Raw genomic sequence first — 17,807 nt, 5'->3', positions numbered from 1 at the left:
ACCTTGATTGCCACTTGTTCTTGAGTTTTCGCTGCATGTCTGGAGTGATTGCCCTCTCGTCATGTTTTAAATTAAACAAGCAAGTAAATCTGCTGTGTGCTCATTCCTGAAAATGCACCTGTGAGCAAGTAGTTCTGCACTTCTTACATAATTGGGAGGTTAATTAGGCAGAGATTCTCCACCCAAGAGATGACCAGCTAGGCTGGGGGAGCATCCAGAGCCATTTTCAAGCGATGGCCAGAGTCCAAAGTCCTGCAAGTGCTATTCATTTGCAGTCTGGAGTCTCTGGACTTGGAGGTGTGAGACATTTCATCAAAGTCAAAAGGTAAGCAGAGCTGCATTGAGTTTTGAAAGAGTCAATGCCCAAATACATTTCAGTTGGATTTAACATTTAAGAACTGTTTGATACTAATATAGTAGATTTTTAAATGTCACTTTTATGTGTGTGTGTGTCGGGGGGGGGGGGTAATGTAATCATTATTTAAGTACTTTAAAAAAAAAAGAAATCCTGTACACGGTATAAGGGAGTGTTCAAGTTGAAGCTGTGTGTTATGTTAGAGTTGGTAATAATAATGCAATTAATGCATGAAATGATGATGCGCTTTGTCACTTACATAAAATTAAATAAAATAAAATAAAATAAAATTTTAAGTCCAACTTTCTGTGGTGGGTATGTATACTGCAAAAAAAAAAAAAAAGAAAAAGGAAAAAAAAAGTGGGGACATGCACAACTCCAATGTGAAGCATGCAGGCGGGGCTCAAGCTTTCACGTCCGACTTAAAACCTCTGCTTGCTCTCCTGCTCCTGTTTTCAAGTTGGAAACTGCTCACCGTGGTTTGCTGTTTGGGTAAGTCTCCTCTTTGGTCCATTACGATGCTTTGACTGCCTTGAAAGGATTATTCACTCAAACTGGGCCATTGAATTTGGACTTTTTACAGCTGCATTAAGTTTTGATAAGCATATTTAATTGCCACTCACATTGCTCATTGTTGACCGTGCAAGTCATGAATTGGATGAATGAATATCGTAAAGAAAAATGTGAAAATATCCGAAAAGACCGAAAACAGGATGATCAACCCGAAGGTAATGGAAAGAAAATTGTTCATTATTGTTTGACATATGGTGTATTATCTTTCCTATTCCAGAGGTTTTCTGACAAAATGCAACTGTAAAAAGATTGATGATGATGATGATTACGATTGGATTGCTTTAAGCAATTTTATGTTCCGTGGACACAAACAGTGAACCAACATCTTGAGTGACACGCGTATTCCTTAGATGGCAGGAAAGGTAAAGGAGGCCGCATGGACTTGGACGGAATATGTGTGTGTGTGTGTGTGTTGTTCCTTTTGGATGTGTGTTTGGGCTTCCAAAGCTGTCTCTTCCTAAATAGAAAATATAGAAATATAAATAAAAGTAAATTCACCACCAACTGAAATTTGAAAAGCGCTGAACTTCTTTGTTGTCGTATTGCTTATATTATAATTGTTTTTCATTTGGGTTTGCCTCCATAAATAAACATGGATTGATTTTTTTGTAAGCTATTTGCTACATTTTATCTACGCACAAACAGTTAAGAAGAAGGAATGCCCAGATTGGAGGCTTCAAAGGAAAAAAGAAACGGGCTGACCCTCATAAGCTCTTTTTTTTTTATGGAGTCATTCATCAAGTCTGACATCCATTTTTACTACTTAAGGGTCTTGACCGTTTTGGAAGATTTTGTTGATTTTAGTATCATGAGCAAATGTCATGGTGCCCCCCCACCACCAGATCCAACAGAAGGGATAGTGGGGGGAAAAAACTTTATATTTTATTTTAAAAAGCACTTTTTAAAATCCTTGCAAAATAGAAAAAAAATATAAAAAATTAGCATTGTGATTACTTTTTAATGGTCCTGTGAGGCATTTGTGATAGTTTGTTATTGAAAATTAGTGATGTAGTTCAGAAATGAATATTTAGTTTTAGTTTCATTGTTCTCGTGCTTTTTCTCGGACTTTCTGTCATCTCTCCTTGTAGTTTCAAGTCGATTATGTGAGGCAGTGAAGCTATCTGTCTAAAATTGCCAAAGAAACAACTCATAATAAATGTGACCAGTGGATACATTTTTTTTTTTTAAACTGGCCAATGGGGGTGCCCTGCGAATTCTGCCTAGCAACAAGACCAAAAAGTCTTGTAGTCAGCTAAAATGACATTTTATAATAAATGAAAATATTGTTGTTTGTTTGCGTGGATTTGTTCTGTATGGCCGCCACTATTTTAATGACAAATATCTTTTTTCTAGCTTCATAATCGTTAAACCCGCCAGATGGCCCATTAGCCTCCCTTTCATTCTTTTCGTCCCCCAAGGAAGCAGCTGGAATGTTGATTCATGGCAATCGAAATGGAAAGAGGTTATTTTGGGACTGTCACTTTGTGTTGCAGCGGCAGATATTTGCAAGAGTAAACGGTGCTCTCCATCCATGGCCTTGTCGCTCGGCCAAAGCTGGGACCGGCGAACAACAAGGGCGGCAGCGTGCTTCCTTAAAAGGAGGCCGAGCGCACCGCTGGGCCAGATGATGGGCTGAGCTGTCCTGTCAGGCCCCAAGCAAGAAAACAAATTGCAAGTGCACCTTTGCTCATGCTGGTTTTAAAAAGATTCTTAGTGGGCTATACCAAACTGTAAGATTATTGAAAACAAGAAAGAGGTTTTATTTCGAAAAAGTTAGGTCTGAACATTCTTGGTTCAACTTTTATTCTTATACTGCAGAAAGTTTTTAACTTCGTTTTTTGCGATTAGCATCACAATGAGCAGGTTTTGAATGAAGCTCAAAAATGAAAGTTTTATATATTTAGTGCCCCCGATTTTTCCTGATGTTTTTATAATTCTTCAAAGAAAATTGTCATTTATTTTCTCCTCAGGAGTGCAGTTAGACTTTGAACACCTTTTGGAAATTAAGAATATTACACAAAATCCAAAAATCAATAAATTATGCCTCTCGTAAAAACTAAAAGTACAATGTGTAACATTTTACGAGTTTTACCCAAATTGTTTGAAAAATTTAGTTGTAAGCGTAAATAGCTTAAGTTGGAAATTACAAAATCAGACAAAAATCTATCAAATGCATTACGACTGAATTACTTTTACGATGACTACAGAAAATAAATATAAGATGAATTAAATAAAAAATATAAATTAAATTAAAAAAACTAACTAAAGATAATAAAATGTATTGCACATATAAGTAAATTTTTTACCCAAATATGTTTATAAAAAAAAAAAAACAGTTCTTAAATGCAAACTTATTGAACGTAAAAGTTCACAACAACTGAACTGTACTTACTGAGTGATTCTTTCACCTACCACTAGGGGGAGCCCATGAATTATTAGCTGTACCACCCTTGGAGAATCACTGTTGTCGACAAAATTTACTATACTTGCCAATGAATAGAACGCCCGAGCTTTTTACTTCACATACAAGTGAAGAGCGAGTCCTCCAGAATCCTCCAATCACGGGCCTCCAAACTACACAGCCTTCTTTTCAACTCAAGTGTACGCAAACATTTTAATAGGCTAAAGTATGTCACTCCATATAAACAGTTTGGGATTTGTCTCCTGGGCAGGGATTTTTTTTTTTTCCCCCCCAGGTGACCATGTTTGGTCATGTCAAGGAAGCCGCTGTGACTTTTGGATAGATTGTAAACGCTTCTCGCGGGCAAAACCCGTCATCCATAAGCGCGCTGCCTTCCTCATCGTCGTAAAAGTTTCCCCGCGTATCGAGCCTGACGCTGCCGTAGAACTGCTGTCGTTGTTAAAATAAACGATGAGTTTGCAGGGCGGACTGACTCATAAAGAAATGTGTGTGTAGGTGGTTGCGTTCTGGCGTCATGTTGAGTCGCAGTATAACAGCCCAGACAGAACTAATCGATTGCCAATCCGTAGACCTTTATTACCATGAAAAAGAGCCTCAATGCATCATTATTCAATTTTCTATTTTTTTTTTAGTATTTGCAAAATAATTTTAGCAAGCACTAGTGGTTAGTTTGTCTGATCTGGCCTTCCCATGTAAAGTTGGCATTTGTTGTTTGTATGTTAGCTAATAATATTATTGATTTTTATTTGATGACGCCAAGTTAGTGTTGACTAACAAAACTACTGAATAGATTTCTATGTAACATGGATTTATGTTTGGGATCATGCTACATGCATTGAGTTTATTTTCAGATTATTCTTTGCCCGAGTTGTCAGAGACCACAGTAAATGCATCTGCACAAACAGAACAGTTTGGATATCCCTTTGTAATATTCTGAGGGGGAAAAAGTTGCCACTTAACAAAAAATAAATGCGGAAAATTTATTTTTAAAACTGTGGTGTAAATCTGAGCGTGAACGGCTTGTTTGGTTTTTAAAATGTAGCATGCAAATTTCGTGCAATCAGTCCAGGGTGTAAATAGCTGATTTAATTTATAGCAATTACGTTTAAAATAAAAATCCACCTGTTTCTTAACCTCACCCGTAATTCAGAAATAATTCTAAATATTTGAATATATTACTATGTAGACCTTCTAAAATCAGCGGCATGTTAGTTCGACATCCATTAATCAGTTCATTCAATTTGACTCCGAAAATTAAATTATTTATAAATATAGCGTAATCTGTATTTGCTTCAGTTTTTTTTTGTGTTGTCTGAAAAAAAAATGGAGGGAAAAATGACTTGGGCCGTTATTTTATGAAGATAACAATATTTCATATTGTATTAAGGCTATTATAGTGTTGTTACAAAAATCTGACATCCTCGAGAACAAACAAACATATCCAGAATTTTTTACATTAGTGCCATATTATTTTCGTTGACTTCAGACGTTAACAGTTGCACTTGACAAACTCTATTACGCATATTTACCTTATGATGTATTCACTCATCGTGACTGTATATGGCATCACCCTCTGCATCAAAATCTTTTTATATCACTGTTGGTGGCCCTCTTATCTTACAAATGATCACAAATGATCTTCTGTATGAGTAAAGTCGTGGAAACATGAACAAAGGCGCCATAATGGATGATGTCAATCCAGCTCAAGATCGCCACTGTAAACTCTTATAACGCCCTCGGGTTGTTTTTTTGAAGGATCATTAAGATCAGTGTTCGTTTTGGTTTCATATTCCTTCACCCCCCCTTCAACGGGATGCCATTAGTCACACTTAAGTCCCAAAAGTGAATAGAAATTATTCATATTATTTGGACAAAATCTTCATCAACGTTATTATAATTAATGTTCATATAAATGTTTATTTTATTTTCACCACAGCAATCCACTCACATGATTTGTTTGGCAAAGTTTTGCCCTTAGACATTTTTTTTTTTAAATCCAGGTTTGTGACTGGCTGAGAATCAAACTCACACCCTCGAGATCAGGCGTGGGCAAAGTACGGCCCGGGGGCCACATTCGGCCCGCCAAACTTGGAAAAAGAAAAAATGAATGTTTTATTTTCAAAATACTCTGGTGTGTCAAACACAGATATTTTGTTGTAATGCTTTTGTTCAATTTCCTTTAAAATTAAATGTTTTTTTTTTTCTGCGATGAGGTGAGGTTACCAAAACACCCCATCCATCTGCTCCTGGTCCGGCCCCTCTGTCAAATTTTAGAACCCATTGTGGCCCACCAATCAAAAAGTTTGCACACCCCTGATCTAGAGTCATTATTAAACCTAATAAACGTATATTTGAAAAGATGGATGATGATAGGCAACTACAAAAGTATTATTTCCCACCCAAAGAGCTCTAATCATTAAATTAATTGAAATATTAATTTATTAAAGCAGGCTATAATCTACTAAAGTGTCTGGTTAAAAAAAGCGGAGGAGGCAAAAGCACTCACACTTTTGTTCTTATGTATGTGTTAAAAAAAGTAAAATGATTTACTCGACTCCTTTACCGATTTAATGGTAAAAAAAAGAGACTGAAATGTATAAAAATAAAAAATATATATATATATGATAATAAAGTATTTCTCCTTCATTACGCCCCGCCACTGCAAAACAGTGCAATTGTAAGAAAATAAAGAAATCCAGACAAAAAAACATTTTAGAGGATTTAAGCGCATTCGTCAGTGGGACTCAAATAATTGAATAAAATTGAATAGGACATTTCATAGCTCGCATGCAGGACAAGATAATAAACAAATTGATGCAATTGGTAGTACATGAAGTGTAGCAAGAAGCGGGACTGTGATGTTGGAGTAAAAAAAAAAAAAGAAGTTGAAAAGTCAGACGGAGGGAAGGAGGAGGAGGAGGAAGAGGAGACGGGAAGGAGCAGCTTTTCCTTTTGTGGTAGTTGAAGTCGCTGGAAGAAGAAGGAGCAGGAATTCTTTGTGCTGCACAAGGAGCGAGATACAATCCAGACACGACTTGATATATGGCCACAAGCCGGGCGGGCGTCTCTCGACTAACGCTGGGCTACTGTTACGGTACTCCATTATGTTGTCATTTGCCTTTTTTTTTTTTTTAATTCTAATTTTGTTATAGGCGACATAAATTTACATGCTAATTAATTTACGTTTGAAATAATAATTTTTATTAAAAAATAAAAATGTCAAAAAAGCTTGCTGCTAAGAACCAAAGTCGTTTTTTTTTAAATGACAATTTAAATAATTTTAATGCAAAAAAAAAAAAAAGTTGTGAATGTTTTGCGATTAGCAAGAATAGCGCCAGTCACTTTGCGGGTGTGCCTTGAGATACGAGTTTCAAATTTCGTTGACGTTTCCAGTCAAACTAAACATCAAACTAAGAGCAATAAAAATTGTGTTTTTTTTAAAGAAACAAAAAACAAAAACTGAAACAATGCTAGCTTAATAGTAACACATAATGACTATAGAAACGCCATAGACAGGCTAACAAATAGCTTCTATTGGAGGAGTGTCAAACTCATTTTTTGTAGCGGACCAAATTGTAGTTTCAGTTTCTCAGAGGGCAGTTATGATATAAACGTTCAAGCACCCTCTCATAAAAATCGATGATTTGTTTTGAAATCACAACCCAAGGTTCATAGTTTCTTCAACTATTCTTCAAGCTGGCAAATAATTGAGTTGACAACAAAAATAGGCTTGAAATATCTAAAAGTGATTTATCCTTAAATATGGCAATTTGAAATTTGGTACATGATTTGCTTTTGTGGGCCACAAAATAAATCATACGTCGGGCCAGATCTAGCCCGCGGGCCTTGAGTTAGACACACTCTCTCATCAACAGGTGGATGTTCATTTTTGTACCAGGGAGAGGTTAATTTACCGTAATAGAGAAAATGGCAGCTCACGCTTGTTTGTTTTTTTTGTCTCGCAGAGATAGAAAGCGAATCTTTGGGCCATCATGGACGATGACTTTGACCGCCGCATGGAGCTGAGGAGGCAGAGGAGGGAACAGATGCGCCTGGAGGCCGAGAAGTGAGCCCAGCACATCACGCCAATCTTTTCACTTTTTTGTTTCATCATCTTGAGGGGGATTTTTCTTAATCCTGTTCACACTGCCTGGCTGCCAAAATACTGCACGGGTCAACAATCGTTCTGATCTTGAAACGTAAAAACACATCAAATGCGTGCATGTGTGCTTTTACAGAATAGGATACACCAATGACGATGATGACGAGGCGGCTCGGGAGCAAAGGAGACGCGCGAGGGAGGAGAGGAAGAAGATGAGAGAATCTGAAGAGTCCGGAAGCGGCGATGTGATCAACGCAAACGAGTAGGCATTGAACATAAATTGTACTTTTGGAATCTCCTGTCCTGTTCTTTGTAAAACTGCAAAAATGGATTTTGGACGACTATAGCCGTCAATGGCAGTGAATGAGCTTTAAGATGGAAAATAAACACGAAATGCTGAAACATCTTTCCGTACTGCCCTGGCAGTGTGACGGAGAGCGAGGCTTCCGCTTCCCCCGCGATGAACCTGGCGGCGGCCGATAACGACCAGGCTCTGGAGGAGCGCCTGGCCAAGAGGGAGGAGCGAAGGCAGAAGCGCATGCGGGAAGCTATCGAGAGGCAGAAGGAGTTAGACCCGAGCTTCCCCGCGGCCAACGGGCTTGACGGGTCGTCGGAAAACGCGGCGGACGTCGACGGTGGGAGGCAGAGAGATGAGGAAGAGGAGGAGGTGGAGGTTGAGGAGAACGAGGAACAAGCCCAAGAGGAGGTGCTTGATGCCGCCGCTTGGAAGGAGGAAGATGATACCAAGAAGGAGGAAGAGGTAACAATCTCCCAATTAGGTTTTTGTGTTTCTTTGAAATTGGAGTGACTCACCACAATTTTGGATGGATTTGATTTGTCCTCTTTTTTTCCAGCCAACAGTTTTCAGTGTTTATGGACAATACACTCTCAAAACTGCCGCGTTAAAAATAATCTCTGGGTTAACACTGGACGTGGGTCCATCTGACCCAATTTGCTGTTTAACATAATTTGTTGGGTTGTGTTGCAAAAAAAATTTTAAAAACGCAACAAAATCATTCCCACTTCTCGAGGCAACCATATTTCACTTGGTGATTCCTGTGCAGATCTGGTCATGTGGCGCATGCAAAAGTGACCAAACACAAATCTTCATCGCCAAACAATCGCATATTCTCAGACGCTAATAGCAATAACGCTGCTAGCAGAATCCAATCTGTGAATCCAAAAACTTTGCAGCTCTGCTTACCCCTTGACTTTGACAAAATCTGGGTAGTTACCAAGCACAAAGCAATTCAAAAAAAATTTTTCCACCATATGATAAAATCTTGAAGCTGTTATTTATTAAATCCATTCAAGCTTTGGTTGAGGTGCTCCCATTTGTGTGGTTTTCGAATCTATTTTTGATAGGAGCCGGCGGAGATGTCAATCACACTAACTTCCAGATTTGAGGTTTGTTCTTTCATCTGAACTTTTGTTAACTGCTCATCCGGCAAAGTGAAACAAAAAAAAAAATTCTTTCACAGGATCTAACTGAAGCTCAGGAGGAGGAGGAGGAGGCTGCTCAAGATGTTGAAGAAGAAGAAGAAAACGAGCAAAGGAGAAGGGAAGAAGAGGAGGAGGAGGAGCGGCAGCAGAAAGAAACGCGAAGGATAGAGGAAGAAGAGAGGCGGACAAAAGAGGAGGAGGAGGAGAGGAAGAGGAGAGAGGAGGAGGAGAGGAGGAAAAAGGAAGAGGAGGAAGCGCAGAAGGAGAAACGCCGCAAAGACGAGGAAGAGGCGCAAAAGCGAAAACGGGAGCTGGAGGAGGAGAAGAAACTAAAGGAGGAGCAAGAAAAACGGGAGCGGGAGGAGGCGCGGAAGAGGAAAGCGGAGGAAGAAAAACGGCAGAAAGAAGTCGAGGAGGGGAAGAGAAAAAAGGAGGAGGAGGAGCAGAAGAAGAAAGAGATGGAAGAGAGGAAGAAAAAAGATGAGGAAGAAAAACGGAAAAGGGAAGCCGAGGAGAAGAATAAGAAAGACGAGGAGGAGAAACGCAAAAAGAGAGAGATGGAGGAGAAGAGAAAGAAAGACGAGGTTTAATGACGAATGTCATTTAATTTTTTGTTTTTTCGACATATGATTTATACTTTTTTTTTTTTTTTCACAGAATTTAGCAGCCAAACAGAATGGAGCATTCATTGAGAATAAACTAAAAAAGCCCGACAAGCAATCCAGGTAAAATGTGACGACGAGAGAATTCGATGAATACTTTAAAAAAAATAATTTGCATCCCAAGTCCGAGCTGAGTCAATTAATTTTGAGTATGAAATACAATAAATGGGGCAAAAGTTTCACTCATTTTTATACAAATCGGATTTTTGCTCAAAGGGCGTAACTTTTTTTCTGGTAATATTACAAATTAATTCTTGTCGTAAAAATCACCAATTTATTTTTTTTAAAATTGTGTCTTCATTTGCGCGATAATGCTTTACTTGGAAATAAATAAGACATTTCTCTTGATTTCACTCTCGAAAAATTGGGAAGTTTTTTCCTCAAATTGACACTTTAATTTTTTCTGTATTTATTAGTTTCTCCACTTAATATTTCAACTTATTCTTGTGGAATTACGACTACGATTTGCTCGAAAAGTATGACTTGGTTCTGAATTGTAAATAGTATTGTCATTATTCTTGTAAACTTTTTATTTTTTTCTTAGTAAAAGAAAATAAAAACTTTATTCCTGTAAAATTACAACTTTTTTTTTGACATTTTTCTTGGGAAAAATGGAACTTATTACTTGTATTAAATCGTGAACATAAGAACTTTTAAGAAATTTTGACTTTCCTTTAATTTATTTATCCTCAGAATATTTAAATTTTATTCTTGTACAATTACGACTACAAATTGCTTGTAAAATACAACTTGTTTGTTGTCGAATTTGTTAAAAAAAAACAAAACAATTCCGACCAGCAGGGACGACGCCCCCTCGGCGGGAACGGACGTCTCTGAGCGCCAGGAGGCCGAGCGCAAGCTGCAGGAGCTCCAGCGGCGGCGGAACGACGCTGAGAGCGAGGAGATGGAGAAGATGAAACAGAAGCAGCACAACGCCGAGGTAGAGCTGGAGGAGCTGAAGAGGAAGAGGGAGGAGAGGAGGAAGGTCCTCGGAGAGGAGGAGAAGCAGAGGAAGCAACACTTGGAGGACAAGAAGGGCAAAGAGCAGGTGAGGAGGAACGTCGGCGGCTTTTGGGGGAAAATTGTGAGCGTGGATGTCTGCGCCGCAGGAGGAGAGGAAGAGGATGAGGGAGGAGATTGAGAAGAGGAGAGCCGAGGCTGCGGAGAAGAAGAAACAGCTGGAGCAAGAGCCTGCAAAGCCTTCGTTCACCATCAGCCCCAAAGGCTCATCCAAGGTAACCGTTGACGCCGTGTCCCCCGGCGGACATGACAGTTTTTATTTATTTATTTCAGCTTTATTTTCTAATTTATTTAGTGGATTTTGGACTTAATTCTCAGAACATTTTGACTTTCTCAAGTATGTCTTCTTGAAACAAGAATAATAAATAAATATAAGAATAAATAATGAGGAAAAAAATCTCCCCATAACATCTGAATTTATTCTTGTAAATAATTCTAAAAAAATGTTATTGTGTAAATTGTAACTTTATTCTTCCAAAAATTGCAACTTTCTAAGAATGATTATGACATTTTGGGTAAAAAAAAAAAAAAAAAACTCGTTCAGGAAAAAATATTTTTGTCCCTCATGTTACAGCTTCACATTTCTAAAATTGTAACTTTTTTCCTCGTAATGTTAAAAATTCATACATTTTTTCCCAATTTGTTATATAATCATTTGTAGAAAATTAAAATTTTTTTCCGTGGAATATTCAGACACACTTATCTTGTATTGTTTTTATTTTTTTGTAAAATTCTGAATTCAATCTCATAAAAATTTTTGTCGCAACATTACAAATTCATTCTCGTAAAACTTTTTGTCGGCTCACTTTTTTTTTAAACTAAATGTTCTGATGTCAACGGTTGAACATCTCACTGGGGTTTGTCGTTCAACATTGAGAGACACACTTGCAATGTTTGCACGCAAAATGCTTGCAACTCGTGTCCAGATGTTTTGACAAGCACTCGAGCAAGCAACAAACATTAGAACGGAGCTTCAAAATGATTCATATCAGCTGGCCACAACCTCACAAAAAGCCAACACAATGTTCTGCTGAACGAAAAAAACAACCTCATCGGGACAGAAAAGTCAGACTGTTCTAAAATCGGTCGGGCAACTTGACCCGCGAGTCAGTCGATGAATGTCTGGCGGCCGACTATTTTCACGTCCTAACGTCGTGTTATTGTTTCGCAACAGATTGGGGAGAAGGCGGAATTCTTGAGCAAGTCGGCTCAGAAAAGGTGAGAATTTTTTTAAGATCGTTTGGATGCAGAGCAGGTGTGCCTAATGGAGTGTCCGTATGCGTCTGACTTTTCTGTGCTCGGGTGGCAGCGTGAGGGCGTCGCACGCCCCCATCGTCTCCAAGATCGGAAGCAGACTAGAACAGTACGCCTCGGCTGTCCAGGTGACACTCCGGTTGTCTTAGTTTGATGTCGAGCCACTTTATTGGCGTACAACATCAACCTGTTAGCCTGCATTGTCACATTCTTTTGGATTGCACAATCAGATGATTTTATTTTATTTATTTTTTTTCCTTTTTATTATGATTGGATTTCCCTTACATTATGGTACTAGTTCCACTGGTACTCTAGTATGTGGAGTACCTCTAGTGCGACGTGAAAAAAAAAAAAAATCACTGACTAAATACACAGTTCAGTTGTATTTAACGATTATTTTTTACATCTTTAATTTTTTTTTTCAAAACATAAATAATAATAAATAAATTCATATTACTCCCCCTTTTTTCCGTAATTTAAAAAAAAGATTATAATAAGGAAAATAAAATTTTGACTATGGAACAATTATTTTCCTAATTTTACACGTTTATTTTATATTAACTTTTTCCCTTAACTATTCAGATTTTTTTTCTCCAAAATTTTCCCCAACTATTCTTGTAAAATTAGTTAAAAAAATAAAAATAATAAAATTACACCATTTAATGAGTCACATTGTCGTATTTTTAATTTTGTCCCAAAATATTGTGACTTGATTTATTTTCTTGCATTTAATTTTCGGTAAAATTACCATTAAATTGCATTGCAAACCATGAACCATTTTTCTTTTCTTTCCACAGGGGAACAAAGATGTCAAATCCCTCAAGCCTCTCATGTCTGACATCACCTCAGGAGGCACACGCAGCATCAAGAGCATGTGGGAGAGCGGCAACGTGTCAGAAAATCAAGCAAACAAGGTGCTAAACACCGCTGGTTGCTAAGAGACCGAACAGAAGTAGCCTGGCGGCTCTTACCACTTGTTTGACTAACGTTTTTGGTTTTTTTTGTTAGCAATGGAATTACATATTATGTATTCATTTACGCAAGTCAGCTAGCATAATGCTAACGCATCTTGCGACACGCCATAGATAAGCTAATTGATCTAGCATCGACATGGCGATTGTTACAAACAACTGATAATTGACTTAAAAACAGGTGATATCAGTGCATCTTAGACGCGAACAGATCAATGACATTTCCATTCATTTCAATGAGGAAAATTGATTTGCGATACAATTGATTTAAGTTATAAGTGTGATCATGAAACAAATTAAATTTGTAACTCAAGGAACCACTGTATTTTGGTGTCCACCTCCAGGATGCAGTTTCTATGAAAGGAAGTGTCGCCAGTCGGACGGCGAAGTCCGCGCAGGCTGAGAAGACGGCGCCTGCAGCATCAGAACCGCCACCGGTGGCAGCGGGGGCGACAAAGCCTGCAGCGAAACCCGATAAATCCCAGCCTTCTGCACAACCACGCACTAATGTAAAATATCCGTCGTAACACGATTATTGCTGTGAGATGCTGTGCGTGGTCAATTCTAAACATTTCAGGATGTAAAATGGGGGCTACTTCTTTTTTTGGGGGGGTCGGAACCATAGAGAAGATATCAGGGTTCAATCAAATACCATTTATACGATTTATAATATAGATGCGACTTTTCGAACATCTTTCCTATGCTTCAACATAATACATATACAAAAGCTTCCTTTGGCTGGAATATATTCCACCGAGTCAACTAGGCCACAACAACGAGGCGCTCTAAAGCGGCCATAGTATCGCAATGCCCCTGTCCAGACGCTGGCTGTCACGTGGAATATTTCCTTTTTTTTAATTTGATTTCCATGATCAGAATCAGAATCTCCATTGTACGCACGGTGGACAACGAGGCACTCTAATGCAGCCATGCCAGCTCGACTTACTCGTTCACACGCTGGCTGTTAAGTCTCACAAAAAAAAAAATTGTGATTGGCTCGTACCCTGCCTCTCACCTGAACACATGCTAAAAGTATAAATAAGTAACATTTTAAGATGCTGAAAACATCCTCCTCCTCAGTCCTTGCATTTTTTTCCCAGCTGTCACAATGACGTGAGCAACCGAGTTCATTGCGAACAACAATGTGTAACGTCGCCCCCCTACATTGGGTGCATGCAAAAATGTTGCGTAAGGGTCTCAAAGTGGGATGCAGCTGCTTATGGGTCTGCACACACACACACGCACGCACCCCTACACACACACACACACACTTCCACCCCACCCACAATGCCAACTTTAGCAGTTGAGCAATATCGTTAAGCCCTCCCGAGAATGAGCTTGTGTTTCTCTCGTGAGCCAACACTTCCCCCTTTTGGAAATCTGCACCCATCGACTACTTCTGCGACATGGAAAATGGAAAAAGTGACAACAGAAGAACGATGATTTGTTACTTGCTTCTTTTGACTTGTCATAGGACGTGAATAAGCAAAGTGACGTCGGTAACAAGCGCAACATGTGGGAGCCCAAGAAGAGCTCCACGCCAGCCAAAGTAACACACACAAACAGCAACGTCTCCTGTTAATTAGCAACACATGTTTTTTTTTTCATGTTCTAAACATGCTCCATCTGATGAATGAATTCCTCCGTGCTCTTGCAGGTGTTGGTTGGAGTCAAAAGCAAATTTGTCTAAAAGTAAGTAAGTAAGTGAAAGTTAGTGAGTAACATATTTGTCGATGCTGTGATTGTCTGATTATTAAAAAAATGTGGAAAAATACAATAAACAATAATCCTGAAGAAAATTATATCATGATTGCAGTGAATCGTATCACATCGAAATTTATGTCAATTGTACGAGAGGTGTCCCAAAAAAAAAAAACTATTTGAATCGCTAAATCGTTTTTTCATTGAAAAAAGATCAATGAGAGTTCTTCAAATGGAACGGAATGGTTCCATTTTGAAGTCTACCAAGCGAAATATGGACTCATCTTTTACTGACAAGTTCATCCAAACGGATGTAAATTATAACCAAAAACGCGTCATACGTATCATAGCAAATCGAATCGAATCACAAACCCACCGAATCGAATCGTTCCATTTTCAAATCGAAACCGTCCTTGAATCGTTTCACACCATATTGACTCAAAACCGAATCGTCTTTTATGCAGAGAATCATAATTGCAGTGAATCCTCCTCCATCATGACCGGAATAATTCGTATTGCATTGAGAGACTTCAAACGATTCAATTTTGCGGGACCGTCGTCTAAAAGAGGTTTCATCTCGAACAGAATCAACCTGCACCACAATAAAGACCTTTCTTAGCATCAGGTGATTAAAATAGCTGCCGCATCAAATGTAGATCCATCAAAAGACCCGTGACAGCCCCTTCCCCTCAGAACCACGACGACCCACCCGAGTCATTTGTGTCTTTTGAGTGGCTGTTCACTGCAAATGGAACCCACCACTCTAAATTTAAAACAAGCCGTCACCTTGACCTTGTTTCCCAGTACTGTCAAAAAAAAAAAAAAAATATTTAGTCCGCGTGACTGTCGTGTTGTCACCCTCCGACACCACCTGGGCCGTCGGTTACGCATACCGTAGCGCAGCTGCTTGATTGTCACATTAGAAGCGACAGCTCACTGGCTTAGCAGCAACTCAGCCAAAGTCCTTTGAGCTTATTCACGCAATGCCAATAAAAAAAAAATATTTCTGCGAGCAACTCGAGTCGACTTTTTCGCTCAAAATGAGTCTCCAGGCGTCCAAAGTGTTGCCGGCTGGCCCCTCCGCTGGCATGTGTTCCTTATCGGAAATAGAACGGAGAGGACCGACGTAAAGGGCAGATGACAAAGTTACACCTTTCACTCACTGAAAGGGATTGTCATCACCATTTACCGTACACGCAGGAACAGATGGCGACTCCAACAAAGTCGTCTAACTCAGTGATTCACGATCAAATTATTATTTTTGCAACCATAAATCAACAACTCATCGATTAGTTAACTAATCATTCTTTTTTTAATAAACAATCACTAAGAGAGCTTGTTTAACTTAAAATTGTCCACATTTTTTAAATTTCAGCCTCTCAACAGAAACAATTCTCAGATTTCTTTTAGTGCTTCAAGAAAGCAGACTGATTACGCTGATCAACAAAAAAAAAAGAAAGTTTCAAAGGTTTTAGCAAATTTTTGAGATATTCCTCATTTTATTTATTTTTTTAAGTGGTAATAATGCGCAAGTTACGACATTGGTCTTCTCTTTTATGCTACAACTTTGATGAACATATAAATCGTATGGCATTGTCTTGTTACCAAACCAACAAATCTAACTTGCGCTTCTCATTTCACTCTCCAGCATCGCAGCAAACGTTCACGGCCTGCCTTCAAGCATGACGTCGAGTGAGGATCACATGACCTGAATGAACCGCACTGTCCTGTTACCTTGAAGAATTAAAAAAAATAAATAAATAAATAAAAATCTGACATGCTGAAACAGATCGAACATTGTAATTACCGTCGGCCCAAGAGCTCAAATGTTTTCTCAGCATGTTGAAATGTTTTTCATCCTTAAGCTTTTACAATCAACGTTCCCTTTTGTGACTTGTTCCCGTATGCGCTCACTGCTTTCCGCCAGCTAATTAAGTTTAGTTTAGACTATAGGCCACTCAGCTGCATTATTATTTTTTTTTTTATGATTTTTTATTTTCAACTGATAGGTGATAATAAAATTTAAAAAAAATACAAAACTAAGATAGTGAGAAGTTAAATGCTCTAATTCAGGGGTCTTCAAACCTGTTCCTTGAGAGTTTTCCATTTGTCCCTGCTGCAACATGTTATCGAGATTCCGCAGACCTTGCTGATTGCTCATTGGAATCAGGTGTGTTGCAGCCAGGAGAGAGAGTTTCTAACTAAGTTTCGATTATTACCGCATTGAATTATATTACGTTTGCTAAACGATGCACTTTTACAGACTCGTCATGGCTCAATGTGGCAAAAAAAAAAAACAGACGGAATTGACGCTTATGATCACGCTATATTGCTCTAAACTCACTCTTTTTGTTATGATGTGGGTCAAATTTAGACATTTTAAGGTAAAAAAAAAAAATAAAAATAATAGTTCAAAGTATTTTTTCGATATGAGACATTTTACGATTGGCTTACTGCTGTTCCTGAGAAACGGCGATGCGGTAATCGATGTGAAGACCAAAATAAGAAAGGCTACACACGTCTGTTCAAAAGCCAGGTTATTGCGATTTAAAAAGAAAAAAAAAAGCCCAATATCAATCACTTCAGAACTTTTCCCACCATTACTTCTCATATCACAAAAACCGAGTATTCACACTGGGGTGTGTAGACTTTTTCTATCTACAAAATTGATCTAACTTTTGTTTACAATGACACTGTACTTTGATTTTGCCTGCAGCATGCATCTTTAAAGTGTGTTTCCCTCAGGCTACGTCCACATGAACACAAGCGCTAGTTTCTTAGCATACTGTAAAACACACAATGTGTATTTTTGGGTCATTTAATCACATACAAGACCGCCATTTTTTTGTAGGCTTAATCTTTTTGATAAACGCTCGTCCACCTACGGCAACATCTCCCGTCATTTCCGCTAACAACCCAGGCTAAACTCAGCTCCTCCCGAAGATACAAAGAAGTCAGTCTCAGTCTAAATGCAACAGACTTCCTTGACACCAATTACTACTTTTGATTTAGCCAGGGCTTTGGCGCCATCTGGTGATAATTTAGGGCGTTACTCAGAGCGTACAAAAATCCTTTTTTTTTTTTTAACGAATAATATTCCACTGTATTTGGGAAAACACAGCCATGTACATGTGGACGTAGCCTCAACCCGCAGAGCACATGAGTGAGTCCTGACAATATTGTGTTGGATGAACCTTAACTGTTATTTTCAGCAATTAAAAAAATAAAATAGAAAGGAAAAAAAAAAATAAAAAGGGTCTCGCCTCCTGTTTTTTGTGGTGTTTTGCAATGTGCGCGACTTGGG

At 38.6% G+C, this 17,807-nt stretch overlaps 1 protein-coding gene across 6 annotated transcripts; it reads left to right on the top strand.

The window, feature by feature from the left end:
- Window positions 1-797: 797 nt before the first annotated feature.
- On the top strand, window positions 798-17,739 carry LOC148315881 (uncharacterized). Of its 6 annotated transcripts, XM_088287220.1 has the most exons (17): window positions 823-847; window positions 2,422-2,599; window positions 7,316-7,416; window positions 7,589-7,714; window positions 7,879-8,212; window positions 8,818-8,859; window positions 8,934-9,479; window positions 9,553-9,620; window positions 10,356-10,605; window positions 10,667-10,792; window positions 11,752-11,795; window positions 11,887-11,959; window positions 12,629-12,745; window positions 13,147-13,311; window positions 14,277-14,351; window positions 14,460-14,494; window positions 16,152-17,739. In XM_088287220.1, the coding sequence occupies exons 3-16, from the start codon at window positions 7,343-7,345 to the stop codon at window positions 14,490-14,492; spliced, it is 2,073 nt and encodes a 690-aa protein (XP_088143346.1). In that variant the 5' UTR covers window positions 823-847; window positions 2,422-2,599; window positions 7,316-7,342; the 3' UTR covers window positions 14,493-14,494; window positions 16,152-17,739. The 6 variants fall into 6 exon arrangements, with proteins under 6 accessions (XP_088143349.1, XP_088143348.1, XP_088143344.1 ...); XM_088287223.1 differs by lacking the exon at window positions 2,422-2,599 and having other exon boundaries at window positions 798-847; window positions 7,879-8,190; window positions 8,817-8,859; XM_088287222.1 differs by lacking the exon at window positions 2,422-2,599 and having other exon boundaries at window positions 798-847; window positions 10,359-10,605.
- The last annotated feature ends 68 nt before the right edge of the window (window positions 17,740-17,807 follow it).

The sequence above is a fragment of the Idiotropiscis lumnitzeri genome, unplaced genomic scaffold (genome assembly GCF_059441095.1).
Source record: "Idiotropiscis lumnitzeri isolate Australia: NSW breed Sydney's pygmy pipehorse unplaced genomic scaffold, RoL_Ilum_1.0 HiC_scaffold_35, whole genome shotgun sequence".
NCBI classification, from domain to species: domain Eukaryota; kingdom Metazoa; phylum Chordata; class Actinopteri; order Syngnathiformes; family Syngnathidae; genus Idiotropiscis; species Idiotropiscis lumnitzeri.
The sequence above is the reverse complement of the archived record's forward strand: the minus strand, read 5'-3'. Positions and strand labels throughout refer to the sequence as shown.

Bases quoted from the DNA above. Each gene is read 5' to 3' on its own strand.
- LOC148315881 (XM_088287218.1), top strand. From the start codon at position 7,343: ATGGACGATGACTTTGACCGCCGCATGGAGCTGAGGAGGCAGAGGAGG. The intron at 10,606-10,666 runs GTGAGGAGGAAC...TCTGCGCCGCAG, and splicing joins ACAAGAAGGGCAAAGAGCAG to GAGGAGAGGAAGAGGATGAG. The intron at 10,793-11,751 runs GTAACCGTTGAC...GTTTCGCAACAG, and splicing joins GCCCCAAAGGCTCATCCAAG to ATTGGGGAGAAGGCGGAATT.